At 34.8% G+C, this 17,452-nt stretch overlaps 1 protein-coding gene across 6 annotated transcripts in view; it reads left to right on the plus strand.

Annotated features, from left to right (window-relative positions):
• The window catches only part of ATP9B (ATPase phospholipid transporting 9B (putative)), a 168,778-nt gene that overhangs the window by 18,618 nt on the left and 132,708 nt on the right, over positions 1–17,452 (plus strand). For 5 of the 6 annotated variants that reach the window (XM_062618066.1, XM_062618062.1, XM_062618063.1 and 2 more), the window contains 3 exons: positions 5,191–5,341; positions 8,600–8,713; positions 12,419–12,527. In XM_062618066.1, coding sequence (XP_062474050.1) covers positions 5,191–5,341; positions 8,600–8,713; positions 12,419–12,527 — 374 coding nt within the window. Of the gene's footprint in view, positions 1–5,190; positions 5,342–8,599; positions 8,714–8,864; positions 9,066–12,418; positions 12,528–17,452 lie in introns of those variants that run through there. The other variant, XM_062618067.1, reaches the window with a different exon arrangement.

Consider the following 17,452-nt stretch of genomic DNA (forward strand, 5'->3'; position numbering starts at 1 on the left):
AAAATGGTGTTTTGTGAAAGATACTGGCAGTTAAGCTTGTAGGATAAAAGTACTGAAAAGAGAAAATTAAAAAAGCCTTTATTATTAGAGCTGCAGAGTCAGTTGAGACTTTTACTTTAGCTTTTGACTTGGAGAGATATGCTCTATTTATGAAAAAGTTAAGGGTTCTTATTTAACAATTACTACTTTTTTTTTCATCAGTTATTAACACAGACTGTGGTTATTGTTCTTAAAAAAAGTACATTAGGAAGCAGGTAATGCAGGAATGGAAAAAAGCCATTTAATAGATAGATCTTAAACATCTTTATTTTATTTCTTAATATATGCAGCCTGTTCTATTTATATAGGCAATATGTCTTATAGCTAGTTTAAAAAAAAGCTTCCTGTACATGTGTTGAATTTTTTTTAGGCAAGAACATTTGAAATGCTTAAATGAATAAATGTCTGGGATTTTTTTTTTTTGGTTTTGTTGTTGGTTTGTTTTTGATTGCTTTGTTTTGTTTTTTTTTTTGTGGTTTTGTTTGTTTGTTTGTTTTTTAATCCATAGCATAAGCTGTGGTTTTACATTAAATATTTCAGTAAAATCCAAAGTGTGCTTTCATCAGGTTACATCTTACATTCATCTTTACGATATTTGCATCTTGGAGAGTGCTATTCTGATTTATCTCCCAATGTTTGTTTCACACAAACTTAGTGGGTACAAAAAGCCCTTGCACAAGAATAGTTTCTGTATTGGGGAATCTGAGAACAGATGAATTATCTGTTGGGTTTTGATAATGAGTTTCAAAAATACCAGGTAGATTTCGTTGTTCTTAAAAATCTGAATTAATGTAGATTGATCAGAATTTTAAGACCAGCATCTCCACCACTTATTCTTTCTGTGATATAACTGATTACTGCTGAGACTTTAAATGGCAGAATCTAACTGGGTTTTATGCTTTTAAGGTAGTAAAACTCATATGAAGCATTACAATACTGAGTTGGGCATAACCTGTAATATTTCTATAATCTGGGATTTTCTTGAGTGTTGTTAGCTCTGCATCAGTCAAATCCCTTTTATCAAAGGTATCACTCTTGTTTCCCAGTCAGACATCATTCTTGTGTCTGTACTGCTTGGCATTTACTAAACTAGTGGTCATTGTGGCATCCGTTTCAGCTTCTCTGTTGGTCTATAATGGAAAAGGTAGTTTCAAAGGGGAAACTGTGGCAAGGAAGGCAGTATAATTCAGTTGCTTTAGTCAAATGTTTAATTTTAGCAATAGAAAAATCCTTGGTGTCTGAAGAAATTATTTTACAGAAGAGACTGCCTAGTCAAATGTTCAGCCTGTTTGCTTAATTCAGTTTTAGAATTTAAACTGTAATACGAAATTTCAAAGGCTGTAGGGAAATTTCTGTCTATGGGCTTGGAGACAGAAGCTGTCATGCTTGTTCACTTTCCCAAGGAAAAAAATTATTTTCCTTGGAACTTTTTTGCTATATATATGTCTTGATACTTCTCACTATACAGCTAAGCTGTCTCTTCCATTTGTACTGTCCTTTCTGCACCTCTTCCCTAGAAACTAATATGTTTAAAACTTTAATTTTGTGAGCAGTTTTATCAGGTGTAAATCTGATCAGGTGCTGAGTGGAATTGTTCAACCTTCTTCTGCAAGCATGTAGCCTGCCTTGTTTCAACTATTTTTATGGTCTTTCAGATTTTAAAGGTCAGGGGTAGATCTAACTGGAAATAGTTCCCTTTTTTATTCTGCATTAGTTTACAGCTGAATCAGTTTATGGGCCCAGTTTACCTGTGAAGTTGCATGAGTAGTGGCAGCACAGGAGAAAGGGCAAGAATTCACAACTTTGTTATGGGAGGGGGATGGTACTAGCCATTTCAGCAGCAGCAGCAGGATAGGTTCACAGCCATTAAACTGATTGTGGAACCATTTGTGGCATGCAAAGACTGCTGTTCATTTTGCTTTAAAGACAAATTCAAGTAATAGTCAAGATAACTTGATTTTTCAGACCTGTCTGTTGCTAAATAACAGGGCTGAATTTTGAATGTCGAGTGAACAGTTACAATTTTTACAACAGAATATCACTATTAGAAAGGAGCAAAGTTACTGAATGGGCTTACATTCATAACAAAACCAAAATGCGTGTTTACATGGAATCATACCAAATTGATGTCCATCCCATAGTGGAGCTTCAGGGAGGAAATCTTATGAATCCAGCATTTAAAATGAAGTGTTTTAAATGTCAGCTTGTGAATACTGGGATAGTGTCATTTCTGTAACAAAGTGAATGCTTCTGTGATTTTACTGTCGCATAATTTCTAGTTTTCTTTTAAAAGAGCCCATAACTTTGAATTCCATTTGGTCTTTGGCTGAATTAGTTTGTAATAGGCCTGGGATAACGTAGGCTACAGGCAGGAATATTTTAAGTAGGACTGTGGTGATGTAAGCTATCAGTCTTTATGCCCTGCATGTTTGTGTGTACCATAATTCTGTAGCTGCGGAAGACCAGAATAGGAAAGGACCTTAAGAGGTTGCCAGGTCGATTCCTTGCCTGTACAGGATGAATTACACCCATCACTTACGTCAGATCTCACCAGATCTTACAGACCTGCAGTAGGAGCAATTCTAGCTCTCCCTAAGTGTTTCTTTCCAACCTAGTCTCTGGAACATTTATTGTCTGTGTCCTGTCCAGTCCTCTGCCCCCTAGCTTTAATTGCCACATCCTGTCCAGTCCTCTGCCACCTAGCTTTAATTGCCACAGTTGAAGTCCATTGTTACTTAATCATGGTGGACCTGGAGAATAATTGTCCTTTTCCTCTTTGAAGGTGTTACATACTTGAAACTGTATTAGGTCCACGTCCAGCCTTCTGTGAACAGCTCTATTTTGGTGTATCTATTAGACAAGACTTCTGTGTGCTCTGTACCTGTAATTGTTGCTCTTGTGCACAGTCTTTGTTTTCCCAATAGACTTGTTTGTTGAAATTTGGTATTCAAATGGTATTGTAAGCCAACTGAGATCTTGCTAGCACTGGCTTGAGAAAAACAGATACACTCATGACTTGCTAGCAGTGTGCCTGTCCACGCTGACCAGATGTAAGCCTCTTTTTCCTTTTTTTTCCACATGTTTATCATTCTGCAGTAACTGAGTCCTCCTCTTCTGAGATGCCTCTGCTAACTTTTTCAATTCTGTTTTTGTATAGTTGATTATTTCTCTGTAAGTGTCCTGTATTGCACTTCTGCCTGTTGAACTGCGTTCTGTCTCTTCAAGGTAGCTTTTCCAATCTGTAAATACAGGTTTGAATTTTCATCTCCTCTTTGCATGTACTCGTGTCTCTTCTGGCTTTTTATTGTCTGAAAAATTAAATACTTGATAATCAGTTACACAGTACTAGTTTAAGCTTTGCAGAACTTCACAGGAATTATTTTGGGTTTATTACAAGCTACTCTGCATTTATGATATTTCAACTTCATCACTTCTGACACTCTGTTCCTTTACTTCCCTTAGAGATATTTTGAGAGATAAGTTTCATTAGAGACACAGAATCATAGAATGATTTGGGTTGGAAGGGGCCTTTAAAGATTGTCAAATCCAACCACCCCAGCCATGGCCAGAGACGTCATTAGAGCAGTGTGCTCAAAGCTCCAGGAGTCAAGAGAGAACATGTACTCTCAAGCAGTAGTGCTTTCTCAAAGGGAAATTATTTCCATTTTAGAGGTTGCTCTTGACATGTTAATACTGACAACTTTGTTTTCTTTCAGGTGAGCCTGTAGGTGTAAACCTACATACAGATAGGTTTACTACAGAGTTTATTTGGGAAACTGTGCTGAGGCGACTGTATCAGAATTTTCCCTTTCTCAGCAAACCCCTTTCTGTTGGTTTAAATACAGTTTAGAAGAGCTGCTTAGTTATTATTTTTTTATTTCTGCTTCAAAAATGTTGTCAGTATATTCCAAAACCTCACTAGAAAACTTGTCATTTTTCTTCACTTTCAACTTCAGCTGCTGATGTAGTTGAAATCCACTGTGACCAACTAGGTTTGTGCTTCGGCTGCAGTAGGTGCTCACTGAAGGCTTGTCTGCTTAGTCTTCCTGACTTACTTTTCTAAAGCAGACTCCCAACATAATGAGAGCATCTTGCCCCAATATTAAAAAATGTAGAGAAATTCTCCTTTAACCTATAGAGTTGTAAAACAAGTGTATGGCAGACCTGCTCTTCTTTCCAAACCATCTGTACTTCACCTGCATTAATAATCCACCCCTGTGGATAGTCCTAGCAATTCTTAGGCTGATTATATTATGTGAGTTGAGTCACATCCAGATTGTTTCTTGGTTTACTCTTTTTAGTAAGTAGTCTGCTGAGCCTCAGTAGCATTCTGTTTGCCAGCCTTTTGTTCCTCCAACTCGTCTCATCATTCTCGTGTCCTTGTCCAAATTGCAGTTGTTGGAAGGTGGCTGTGACCTCTTCCTGTCTCATTGCTCATTGCTTAAACCCTGTTGAGTAGATTTGTCAGCTGGTTAGGCAGGGGTGCACTTTCATTCTCCTATGAGCTGAAGTTCACCAGTGCAGGTGATCTGCATTTACATAGGTTTGGGTTGGGATTTTTTTGGTTGAAAACATTTGACAGCATGGCATTAGGCATGCTTCCCTGTTATGTCTGCTACACAGGCAGTCTTACAGGGAAAGCCAGGAATTACAAATTATGTGGTAATAGTATACAAAGCTGTTGAAATGTTTCTAACTTTATTTAACAGAAGCCTTCTTTCCTCTTCAGTCGTAGGCATAATTGAGTTTCAGTTACACAAAATAAAGGCTATAACCAAAGGACTGTAAGGTATGAGGGATGAGTTAATTACTTAACTGTAAGAGAATTTAGTCACTGCTAATGCAGACTTTTATTAAGTAGAATGTTTCAAACCTGTGTCAGGGCAGGGTGTAGTAAAATTTGTAATTATTTTGTTAGGATTTCCTGTAAAGAATGTGCAAGTGTTTATGTGTGTATACGTCTGAATGAGTTGAGTACTGTGTAATTGCCCTAAATATTACAAGTCGAGATCATGCTTGCTTATTTAGATACGGTCCAAATTTTTAAGCCTGTTTTTCTTAGGTATTTGCCTTGGGGGTTCCAGGTTGGAAACAGTAGTTGCATATAGTAAATTTTTAGTTTTAAAGTAAACATTTGTTTTTTCTTTTCAGTTGTGCTGATTGGCTCATAAACCTTTGCCGAAGAAAGAAAGAGCTAAAGGCTCGCACAGTGTGGCTTGGGTGTCCTGAAAAGTGTGAAGAAAAATACCCCAAAAATGCCATAAAAAATCAGAAATACAACATCTTTACCTTTATACCTGGGGTAAGGCTCGTAACCATTTTTTGTTGTTGGGCTGATGTATGTTCTGTAATGTATTTTTTGACAGTGCTGCAAAAAGATGGTTTTATTTGCCTGTATTCTTCTTTTTCTTTTAAAATTTACCTTGATGTCTTCAATTAAAATTGACAGTTGAGAGCAAGGCTTCTATTTACTAAATTGTTTTGTTTTCAAAGGGATATTTACTAAAGAAGTGCAGTGTGTATGATTGAATAGTTGGAATTCAGTGAAGCTTTAGAAATTTGAGATGGGTTTCTGTGCACTTTTCATGATTTGTAATCTTTTTTAAAAAGAAGCATTCTACGCAGTCAGTTGTGAAAATACTATGAAGCATTTTGAAATAAATAAACAGTTGGAAATTGCAGTGTATTCACATGGATATTTTCTCATAGTCCCTGGCATTGAAAGCATAATAAATATTCTGAAGCATAATAAATATTCTGAAGACAGAAACACACCCACAACAAGTAAGGCATAGTTTACTAAGCTAGTGATTTTTAGAGTTGTATTTCTCACTGCAGTTTTAAAAATAATGATTTCTTTTTGGTTTTGAAGCTTCAGTAGTTAAAACCTAAAAATGTATGCTGCTGTGGTATAATAAATTTTACTAAAATGCTTTTATTCATACTTTTATTGATACTGTCCAAGAGTCCTGTGTTGTGTTGCAAAAACTTGAATGGCTTCCAGATTTGAATACAGACATGCTTTGTCTTAAATTTTTTATTTAAGTGATTATGCAGATTTATAAGAGTATTGATTCTTTTCTTCTGGCTCTTTGGTCCAATGACTGACAGGTGCTTTCTAATACATTTCTTTATCAAGGCAAAAAAAATTAATGGCTTTGTAATTAAGACTGATCTTCTGTCAAAGAAATAAAATGTCACTTTTCACAGGCAGATAAAATATTCTCATCTGTATTGAGCAAAGTAAATGTTTTCTTCCAAAGTTTAAATTATTAAATACACTGAAATTGGTTAAGCCATATATGATTTCCTAAAGGTCACAAAATTCATTAAGCATATAGTAAGCCATTGATTATTGTGACTGGAAATCTGCAGTGTAGATTACAAATCGTAAACTAGATTCATGTTGCCTATGGGGATCAGTCATAGCTTGCAAATACCTGTTGAGAGGGAGAATGTTTGTTCTTTTTTGATCTTTTGAAAATCTTGGCTTTTATGGTATGGGCAGAATCAGACTTTTGGTGGAGGTAGTTGGAAGCTCAGTAGTAACTTCAAAATGAAGTGAGATTCTAAATGTAAAGCCCAGTAGCTGGTGAAAATAAAATGGTTGCAAGTTTTAATTTTAGACATAAATTAACACTTTTGATTGATTATAAATACTGTGTAGCAGTTTTTTTAATGCAGTTCCACTAGGAATAATTTGTAGGGAGCATAGCTGTATTCATTCCACACCCATAGACGTAACTAAGTTGTAAATATTGACTCTAATGGTTTACCATGGTTGAAATTTTCATCATGTGAAGCTTTGTCTCTGCTTAAATCGTTGTTTTTGTTTTTTGTTTTTTTTTAACGTTGCAGCTGGCTGTGGATAATATTCAGCAATGTCATATCAAAATACAAGTTTAAAATAATGTTTAGATCAACAGAATTGTACTTACTGGCTAAAAGAGCTGTAGTATTTCCAAAATAAAATCTGATTTCCTAACATTTATGTAAAATGCTTACTGCTTCTACCTTTACACAGTTTGCTCAGTTTCCATTTACTATTTCTTAGACATCTTGGTATAGCTGCTTAGGACTTCTGTGTAAATTTCCATAAAGAATATCTTTTGTGATGGGCTTCTTCTTAAGATTTCAAATTTTTTTCCTCATCCTGCTGGAGGTGCTATATTAATCTGCCTTACTAAAGAAATATTTCAAGTCTTTGAAGATTCAAAATTCTATAAAATGATTAATATTCTTAAAATTGAAATTGTAACTAAAGCAGTGTTGAGAGCATGCTCTTACTGAAGTACTGCTTTTAATTACCAAAAGAATCTCTGCATCTGTCGTTCCTTTGGAATATTGCACACTGTATTCTGTGATGAGGTTATGGTGTCTTCACTTAAAACTTGGACAGTTATCTTGGAGCTAAACCCAAACCTTTGATTTATTAATAAACATATTTTATGTGCCAATATTTATTTCAAACTAATCTTTTGAGAAATTTAATACTAAGCGTTTCTTCTAAATTATCTCAAAACCCCCATGTTACTTTGTTACTTTTTTTTTTTTTGTAGTTTAAACTTTGCTTTTGTAAAGCTTGTATTCCTATGGAAACTGAATGCTACTGCCTTATTCTCAGATTTCCTTATGCTAGCCATTTGGAAAGACAGCATTGTCACTTCCTCTTACTGGATCTTTTCTGTAGCGTTTGTTTTATTTTCCTAAGCGACATTTATTCTTGACCAGTGAGTAGTCCCACTGTTTTTAATAACAGTGGGAAATGGTAATTTTGAAGGAGTTAGTCTGACTTGATGTTAGCTTTTATCCCTCTGAGAACCAGAGGACTTCAGAAAGAAGGCAGATGAGCTGTAGAGCTTCCACCCCTGCAAGAGGAGAAATTTCAATTGCTGTGTTGAGGATAGAGAACGCTGAGGGAAGGTGGTGCATGAAAGCAACAAGGAGTTCAGAGATGCAGAGCATCATGGTGTAGCCTAGTCAATTTTTGATGGTCTCTAGAAGTTCAAATAATATAGACTAGGATAATATTTTTGTAAACAGTTTCTGTTCACTTGATGACAATGATTTTTTTTTTTAATTATTATTTAAGGCTGGGATATGAAATTTTTAGGACAAAAGGACATTATTAGCCAGATAAAACAGCATTTAAGTACTGGTACTTAAGGAAAAAAATAAGATATACTTTTTGTGCTGTATTTTCAGGAAGAAATTTTTTTTCTTTGCACAGTGATCTTGATACATATTTAATATTCATAAAGATTGAGTTCATATAGTCCAGTTTTCAAAAAAATCTAAAAAAAATTAGCAAACTGCTTCTTCAGAGTGAAGAAGCATTGGCATAAAATAATTTTTCCAGCCGAAATAGCAGTATAATATTAAAAATACCTTGTAGTGCATTTAGTTTGATATACAGCATATTATGCTATATAATATTATCATAGTACCATATATGCCATGTAATGATTTTATATCTACTATCCTGAAAAAGTGAATTTTGTGTGCATTATGTGTGCAAATTTTAAGGCATTTATCTATTTTGTATTTTTTTTCATTTTAGGTTTTATACGAACAGTTCAAGTTTTTCTTGAATCTTTATTTTCTCGTCGTGTCCTGCTCACAGTTTGTCCCAGCATTGAAAATAGGCTACCTGTACACATACTGGGCTCCTCTGGTAAACAGAAAAATACTATTAACTAGAAGTTGTAACTTCAGATGAAAAGTTTGTGTATACATACATTTCATAATTTTACAACTGGTAAACTATAGTGATTAAAGTATGTAACAGAAGTAAAATCCTTCCTTGAAATTATGGTATTTTACAGCACATACTCCAGAAGCTGTTGTTGATAGCTCTCCCTTCCACCTGCCTGCCATGCTCCTGCCCCACAGGCTGGGTACCGATTTTTGTTGACTGGCTAAGTCTGAGTGTGCAGTGCTCCTTTCTGGCTGCTGGTCACTTGAGAGGTTTAAAGAAACAAACCAAATACCATCCAGCTAATAGAGAACCATATTTACTAACATAGGTAATTTGTGTGTTACTTTTCTTTAAGTTTCTTGTTATTTGCTTGCTTCTTTATGTTTTCAGGCTAGAATAGAATTGAAAGCATAATGTTTTTGCATTTCTTCTGTATCAGTTTTGATCATGTCCTTTTTTCACAAAAACTGAGATAAAATATTTAAGCCACGGGTAAAGCAGGAGAAAATTGCATCTTGAAAATAAAGTATTTATTAAACATGTTTTTTTCCTAATCAATTGCCCTGCCAGTCGCAGTGATTTCCTTTCAGTGTGTCTTATTATTGAGCCCTCTGCAGTATTTTCTTGGGAAACTGTTCAAACCAGTTGCTTCCGACTCAGGTTTCCTAAGGTTTGAAAATTGTATTCTCTTTGGAAGAGGCCCTTTTGGTAGTCTGCCAGCTATATTCCCATGATTTGGAATTCTTTTCTTGTTTGTAACCGGATCATTACCTTCTCTTTAATCTTCCTTCTGGCTTCTCCACACCAGGTTTAAAAGCAAGGCAGGAAGAACAAATGCTTTATTTTCTAAATTTATTTAAAAAAGGTATTTTCCAGTAACATTTATTCTCAGTGGTATTCAAACGGGACAGTGACATGCTGACTGCTTGAGTAAAGGTCATTCTTTAACAAGTCAATAGAGTAAATATTCTGGATTGATTTCATTGTTTTAATTGTTGCAACATGTGTCCTTTTAAGTATGGATAAATGGAGAGACTGTCCTGGAGGTTCTTCACACCTCTGTTTCCAGGCAACTTTTGGCTTCTGGTGCAACAAAATAACACTTCCAAGGCAGAAAGCTTGTTCAACAGTGGGATTTGAAATGGATATTTGCAAAGGTCTTTGTTACTGACACAGTAAGAAAAGCTGGAAGTCAGCTGTGTTTGGAAGCTGGTCTCTTCACAATCAAGTTTTGTGTACAGCTCTATACACTAGTGGGGTAGTAAGGATAAAAATCACTTAGCATTTCAGCCTGTCTTATCCCCGCACAAAGAAGGGAGATAATACTGTAGTTTGCAAATAATCAGTTCTATACAGATGTATTTATCTTATTCAAGGACATTTTGAATTATTTTTCCGAGTTTTCACATACAGCTTGAAAATACAACATCTTGTTAAGTGCTAGTGCTTTTTTGCTAAACAACTCACTTGTTTCTTGAATAGCTTTTTTTACTAATGATTAACCTCCAGATAAAGAGATTAATTGGGTATTGTGTAAGGCTCAATACGTATGATAAAAATATGAAATATTTAACTTGGACCAGTTGGGCTGTCTTTGCTTAACAGATAAGTTTGGTTTTCTTTGAAGAGCATCTAACTGCTGATAAATTTTCATAATAATCGAGAGTGGTTTGTTGTGGTGTTTTTTTTTTTTTTGGGGGGGGGGTAGGGGGCTTGGTTTTTGTTGTGTTTTTTTTTCATTTTCTGTTTGGTGACACAGTTGTTTGTTTGTTTTTTTTGTTTGTTTTGTTTGGGGGTTGATTTGTTTGTGTTGGAGTTTTCTGTTGTGCTTGGTTTTCACTTCAACAGTTTTTACAACAAACAGCATAATATGCTTACATCAAGTGCTGGAGTTCTTAAACAGGACTTTATTTTACTGGTTTGCTGTTTGCACAGTAGGGAATGGACTTCTCATTTTGAGTCCAACATACAAAGGCTGTAAAGCATACAAGTTTGTAGGCTGTATGATAAAGATGCTTAACTGCTTACAGGTAAAGATGACAGGGTGTTTTTTTTTTTGTAAGATTGGCTGCACAATGTCAGTTTCCCTTTGGAGGAGTATCAAGTTCCTTTGAGCAAATGAGGAAAAGGGAAATGTAGTGAGTCACAGTCAGCTGTACTGGGCTGCCAGGCAAGATGTGGTGACCACTACAGGAAATTCTTGCAATTAACACCGTGCATTCTGGGCTTAGATTACTGTCTAGTTAATGAGATAAATGTTTTATATTTTTATCATGCATACTGAGCCTTACCCAATACCCAATTAATCTTTTTTTACCTGGAGGCTAATCATGTGCAAATGGCAGGTATGTTTGAAGGTGCTTCAGGAGTCCTTTTTTTGATGCTGCTAAAATACCTGTTCTTCCAAGGCTTGTGAAAATGCTGCTGCCAGAAATGGGCAAAACCCTCCTGCTCATTCAGTTATGCCCTAAGAGTGAAAATTAATGCATTTTGCAAAGGTACTTTTTTTGTTCTATGTACATTTTATGTAAGTGTTCTATGTAGATCTTATGTAATTGTTGTAGCTAATGTAAACCTGAACAAATTGGAGGCGTTTAAGGTTTCAAGAGAGTAAGCTTTGGAATTATGGGCTGGAACTGCAAAATAGCCCTTGCTATTGAAAATACGAATTTTAGTCAAAACTTTTTTAGGAGTACTTTACACCTTCACTTCTTTCTTGCTCTTAAGAGTTTAGCGGAAGGTTGGCAATCTATTGGACTTCTGCAAGAAAAGTGTAATGATAGAAATTATCTCCTGTAGAAAGAATGTATAGGTGGATTTCTGAAGCTAGATGGTATTCTAGAATCTTATCTGTTGGAGGAATTGTGAATATTTGAATTTTTAGCCGTCTTACTTATAATATACCTTTATTGTTGAAAATTTGACTTCCCTTCACTGTTGGAGAAAGAATGAGCACTTGCATTTAAGAAGTCAGAAGACCGTATCTGAAGAGAGGTGTAGGAAGGGAAAGGGGAAACTCTTAGGTGCTTATCCCTGAACTGTTCTGTATTTTTAGCTTACCATCTTTTGAGGCCAGAGACCGTATTAACTGCATGTAGCACACTGCTCATCCAGCAGAAGCTACAGTGGCAGCAATGAAAGTAGCAGCCAAAACATTTAGATACTTAGTTCTTGCAAGCAAGCCTCCTTTTTCTTTGTGAATATTTGTGATCTACTGGTGAATAAGTATATTTAAGATGACAAAATTACTTAAAGTAGCCATCAGTTTACCTTTTAATTTCTGTCTGTTAGGAATAGGGCAGTGACCTTAATGTTAGAATTGAAGACTTAAATGTTTTTGGTAAAGGCTGAAAATTTGTGGAAGATATATGTTTATTGAGCTATAAAAGCTGTCTTTAGTTCATCCAAAGCATTTTAAATTTTACATTTCAAATTGTATCTAAATTATGCATCTTTGGGGATGTAGTTATTCTAATTATAACTTCTAATATAAGTTCTATGAGTTACTTTAATTATAACTGTATTTCAAGTTTAACAGATTGAAGAAAACACCAAAATCCAAATTAAGAAAAAAAAAATTAATTCTAAGTGCATGTTCTTACTCTGTGTATTGTTTCTACTTGTGTATTTCTATTCTAGCAATTTCGAGAACTCTGAATTGCATAATTATATCTTTAACAGGGATTTGTTTTGACAGTCACAGTGGTACGGGAAGCTGTTGATGAATTTCGACGTTACAAGAGAGACAAGGAAATGAACTCACAGCTATATAGCAAGCTGACAGTACGAGGTTAGCAAAACCATTTGTATAAATGCTTAAATATTTCATCTTATATATACATTTAAGACTTTCAGTTCCAAAAAATAACCAGGAGTCTCGAGCTGCACTATTCAGAATGAAACTGATACTGAGCTAAAGTGCCTGATTTCCCTCAGAAAAATACGGCTGTTAAACGTGACCCGTTTATGAAGTGTTGTAAATCCTTTTTTTTTTAATAAAGGAAAGGTGTATGTATATCATTATAGATATATTTTTTAAGCATTCTGCTGTTGAGTACCATTACATCAAAGTGCAGTTCTCCTCTGAAATTGATACCTGAAAGTAACTCAGCAACATTGTCAGCTACGTATCAAGTGTAAATAGGAAATAAGGGATCAGTAACTAAGAAATACAATCTAATTAAAATTCACTAGAGCCTTTCAAACTTGGTGGGTGTATTTGTGTTTAAGAAAAGGGTGATGTATTGTGAGTCAACTTCAGTACCAAAAATATTGATTGTAATTTTGCATATAATTTGAAATCTATATAATCATGCAGTAGGAACAACTATTTTCCTTTCCAGAAAGTAATAAAAGGAGAGGTCAGTTACGCCTTTTTTTAGCATCAAAACTTTTAAGTTTTTCACAAACTTTCAAGGAAATGAAGCACTTCAGCTGTGAAATGACGATCAAATTTGGTAGGATATTGTAAATTGTAAATGTGAGCATAAGAGAAAAACTGTGCGCCCCTCCAGTTTCATGTTGTTTAGCATATTTTGCTGTTTAGATTCAGAACAGAATGCTACATAGATTATTCGTTATTTTTTGGCATCTTTCTATTATCACGTCTAATGAATAACCTTAAAAAACAACATGACCTTGCTATTACACTCAAAAGTTATTTTTCTACAATATCCTAGGAAGTATATGTTAAGGATTTTCCTTGGCAAAAAAGTCCTAGAAAATGGGAAGCTGTTATGGAATGTGAGATTGTGTCTGAAGCATAGAGAGTATATGGCATACATTGTGTCAAGTATAAATTCTCTTTACCATTCCCAACGTAAATTTCATGGCACTTGATGATCTTGAGGTCCTCTCCAACCCTAACTCTTCTATGATTCTAGTCTATGATTCTATGATCTTTACAGTCTTTAATACAGTCCATAAAGAAATGGACTTTTAATGGCTTTTCTTTCAAATTTTTAATTTAAACCACTAGTTGGTTTATTCAGTTTTTTAAAATCTGTTATGGTAGGCTATTTAACACTCATCTTTGAAACAGATAGTACAATCCTACCCTATAGAAGTAAAGATACAAGATCTCTGCTTACAGTGAACTCTGAATCCCATTTTTATGGTGGTGTGATTGATGAGCTAACATTCTGAGCTGTGGCCTATTCTAAGAATGAAAACGGTATTGCAGTCCCCCTCAAAATTAAGCTGTACTAAGCATTGCCACAAACATATATAAAGTAATGAACAGATGACAAATTGCACCTTTTTCATAACACAGGGTTCTTTCATATAAGGCATTCTGAAACTGAAAGGCATCTTTTTGAGGCAAAAAATGGTACCTTCTGCTGTGATAAAATAATTAAAATCATGATAAAAATAATCATCATAAAAATAATAAAATTCATCATAAAATCAGGCCAAGTTTTTTACAGGTTTTGAGAAGGATTTAGTTATTTTTGCAAATTAATAAAGTCAAATACCACACTTCTGTAAACTATTTTTATAAATAACTTCCATTATAATACACCTAATTTTTAATATTGGCAGTACTTTTCAAGTGGAAAAAACTCAGGTTTACTATACTAACCTACAGGCTAATGGTTTGGAGAAAGAAGGCTTTGTTACTTGTGAATGAACAAACTTGATACTGATTTAATTAAAAACCTGAAAATCGATGCCACTCTTAAGAGTCACTTTTCAGAGTGGAACTGCACTTTCTACTACTCTAGCATCTTTCTTTTCCCTAGTGATTTTATGACTTGTGTAGATTTTACAGTCTTTTCCATGGAATAGGTATTTTTCCCATCTCAAAGATGGAGAAACTGACATAGAGAGGTTAAGCAGTGTAACTTTGCTCAAATTGTGCAGTAGGAAAACTTAATGTTAGCAAGGTTCAGTGTTACCCTTGGTTTAATTGTACCATTTATGGAAGATAAAAATGAGAATTTAATAATTTCTAGTGAATTGTTTTGCAAAATTGTTTGTTTACTAAAGGGAATTGAATGTATTCATAGCAAGAGAAGCTACTGGGATTTGAATTGTGATTAATTACTTGTGTGACGATAGCATGGTAAGTTGATTTGTAACTTAAAATCTTTTTATACAGTGTTGCAATAGGTTAAAATCAGGAAGTCTTTGACTACCTAGCAGTATTGATTTTCTGTGGGGTCATTCTTAGCCTCAGGAACCCCTAAATGGGCAAAACATGAATGCTGTCTTATGACCTGCATTTTGGTAGCGAAAGAAGTACCAGTTTTTTGAAGATGGTGGATTTACGTCAGTGACTCTTGAAGACTTAGAATTTTTTTTTAGTAATTCAAGACCTTGAATAAGTATTTGTTCTAATCAAGAAGTTGTCTTTTTTTTTTTTTTTTTTGTTTTGTTTTGTTTTGGAAGGGGAGGGTGGATGTTGTTTTTGGTTTTTGGTTTTTTGTTGGTTTTTTTTTTTTCCCCCCCTAATAATGAGCTGCTCTGAGCAAGGAGACCAAGGGAAAATGGGAAATTTGTTTTTAAGTGTTATTTAATTATACTTAGGCAGCAACTGCCAGCTTAATGTCCATAGACTGTTTGATCCATGGGAAAGCTCAGTTATCCCTTGGTGAATTTGCTAGGTGTAACTGCATTTGTCAAGAATGTGCACCTGCTACATGTGCAGTTTGAATGGTTTTTACTCTTTCAGGCCTTTGTGGCAGGTGATGAAATGTGCAAATCGGGAAATGTATTGCATTTTTTTTTTTTTGTGAGCAAGTCAGTTAAATATACCTGTCTGTCTTTCATGTGATTCTTTTCCCTTTTATAGCTTTAGATTATGGTGTTGAATCTAAGTGTATGATGCATTCTGCTGTCTTAATCTTTTTTATTGAGGTGTTTGCTGCAAAATCTACTTTCCTTTTTTGAATATCGAAGTCTTGAAGTCCCTAATAGACAATTTTCAGGCAGTATGAAAGTTAAAGTTCTAAAGGAGGTGTATTTGACTGTAGAACTAAAATTATCCTGTCCTTTTAATTGTCCTTTTCTGCTTCAGAGCAGTTCACCTGCATATCTTTTTGTAGAGCAGAAACTGGGATGGAAAAAATTTGAAACCTGTGCAGGAAGATTTGGGAGGTCTTTAGTTTTTCTTTCCTAAGGCTCTACTATACTTCTGGCACAGCTTCTTGTCTTGTGCACTGAAGTATGATCAGTTAAGTGCCTATGAAAAATACTGCTGTTCTGCAGAAGAGTTACCTCAAGTTTATAAGCAGTTTGTTACATTTTTCATTAAGCTGCCAGAAACCAATTGGGAAATAAAGTTGTAAAACAATTAGTAAACAAATTGTAAAACAATTAGTAAAACAAAAGTAATAAAATTGTAAAACAATTTTAACTTTTTTTTCCCCCTTTCCATTCTTTAAGTTGTCAGTTCTGCCCTGAACCTTCCCTAGTTAGGTTTACCCATGCAGTGTTACTGAATTTTTCAAGAAAAAAGATCAAGGAGAGAATAACTAACTATAATAGTCAGAAATGCAAGTTGCAGAAAAGGTATGCATCTGTCACTTCATCTCAGGATGTTTAACAGTTTTGGAAGCGTTGCAGAACTCTTTGTCTTTGCAACCTGTAAAGCAAAGAAAAAAATTAGTCAGGAGAGATGAGATTAATGAAATAATTCTATCCAGGCTTCAAATGTGAAAAACTTACGTCTTTAAGAGTGCCATTAAGAATGTAATGAAATTGAAAATACATGCCAAAACTGTGTGAAATTGAGAAGATACCGGTAAGTGCTATACATAAGAAGAAAATAACAGTGTGCAGGCTAGTATTTTTCCTTTAAAATCAGAGAGTTGAAGTCTGTTTTGGAGAGCTAGAGTGATTTAATGTTTTTATTATTTTTTTACACTTTTGAATTTGTTTATCCAGTTGGAGCAGCTCTGTTCTCAGTTGATTTTATTTTTTTTTTTTAATTGCAAAATGGTCTCTGGCAGGAGGCAGTCAGTTTTCAGTGATTTAACTATTACCTGCAACTTTAGAATAGGATTTTTGTCAGTTTCTTGATTATTGTAATATTATTCTTCTCCAGTTATTTGTAATCTGTATTGAAACCTCTTATAACATTTCAGCTCCTCAAGAACAGGTTGTCCTCTGCTTTTTAAAAAGCCATTGCATTAAAAAAAAACATTATTTTTGAATCTAAAGATACCACATTAAGTCTTTATTGGTTGCAGTATTTCAAACCAACTGATGATTTCATTCCTGGTATTGAGACCATTTGGGACAGATAAATTTTTAAAGAATTGTATCAATTTGATTGTTTAGGGAAACAGTAAGCAGCAGCAGAAACAGAACTTGAAATTTTAATGTAAGATAGAATTTGAGACAGAGGGCAGAAGAGAGGAAGTGTCAAGTGAACTGTTCCACGTTTTTCAGCATCCAGGAGACTGGATAAGAAAGACTGAAGGCTTTCCATTTCACCCAGGAGGACATAGTACACACAGAAGGGACTAGGGAGTCCTCTCTCTAGAGCTTCATATTGGTGATTAAAGACTTAACATCATTTCACTGTCTAAGATGGAGTTTGAAAAAAGGACCCAAGGACAGCACTTTGCCCTGAAAGATCAGCATCCTCACCTTGGACTCACTGTAGCTTTAAGCTCCCCCCCTGCACCCAGCTCCCTATTATATGATGTATACTCTGTTTATGCTGACAACTCGGGCTAATAGATACCATGTGAAACTTTCATATGGTCT

This window comes from Pezoporus occidentalis, unplaced genomic scaffold, assembly GCF_034315485.1.
Source record: "Pezoporus occidentalis ecotype Australia unplaced genomic scaffold, CSIRO_AGI_Poc_V1 ctg2, whole genome shotgun sequence".
Taxonomy (NCBI): Eukaryota; Metazoa; Chordata; class Aves; order Psittaciformes; family Psittacidae; genus Pezoporus; species Pezoporus occidentalis.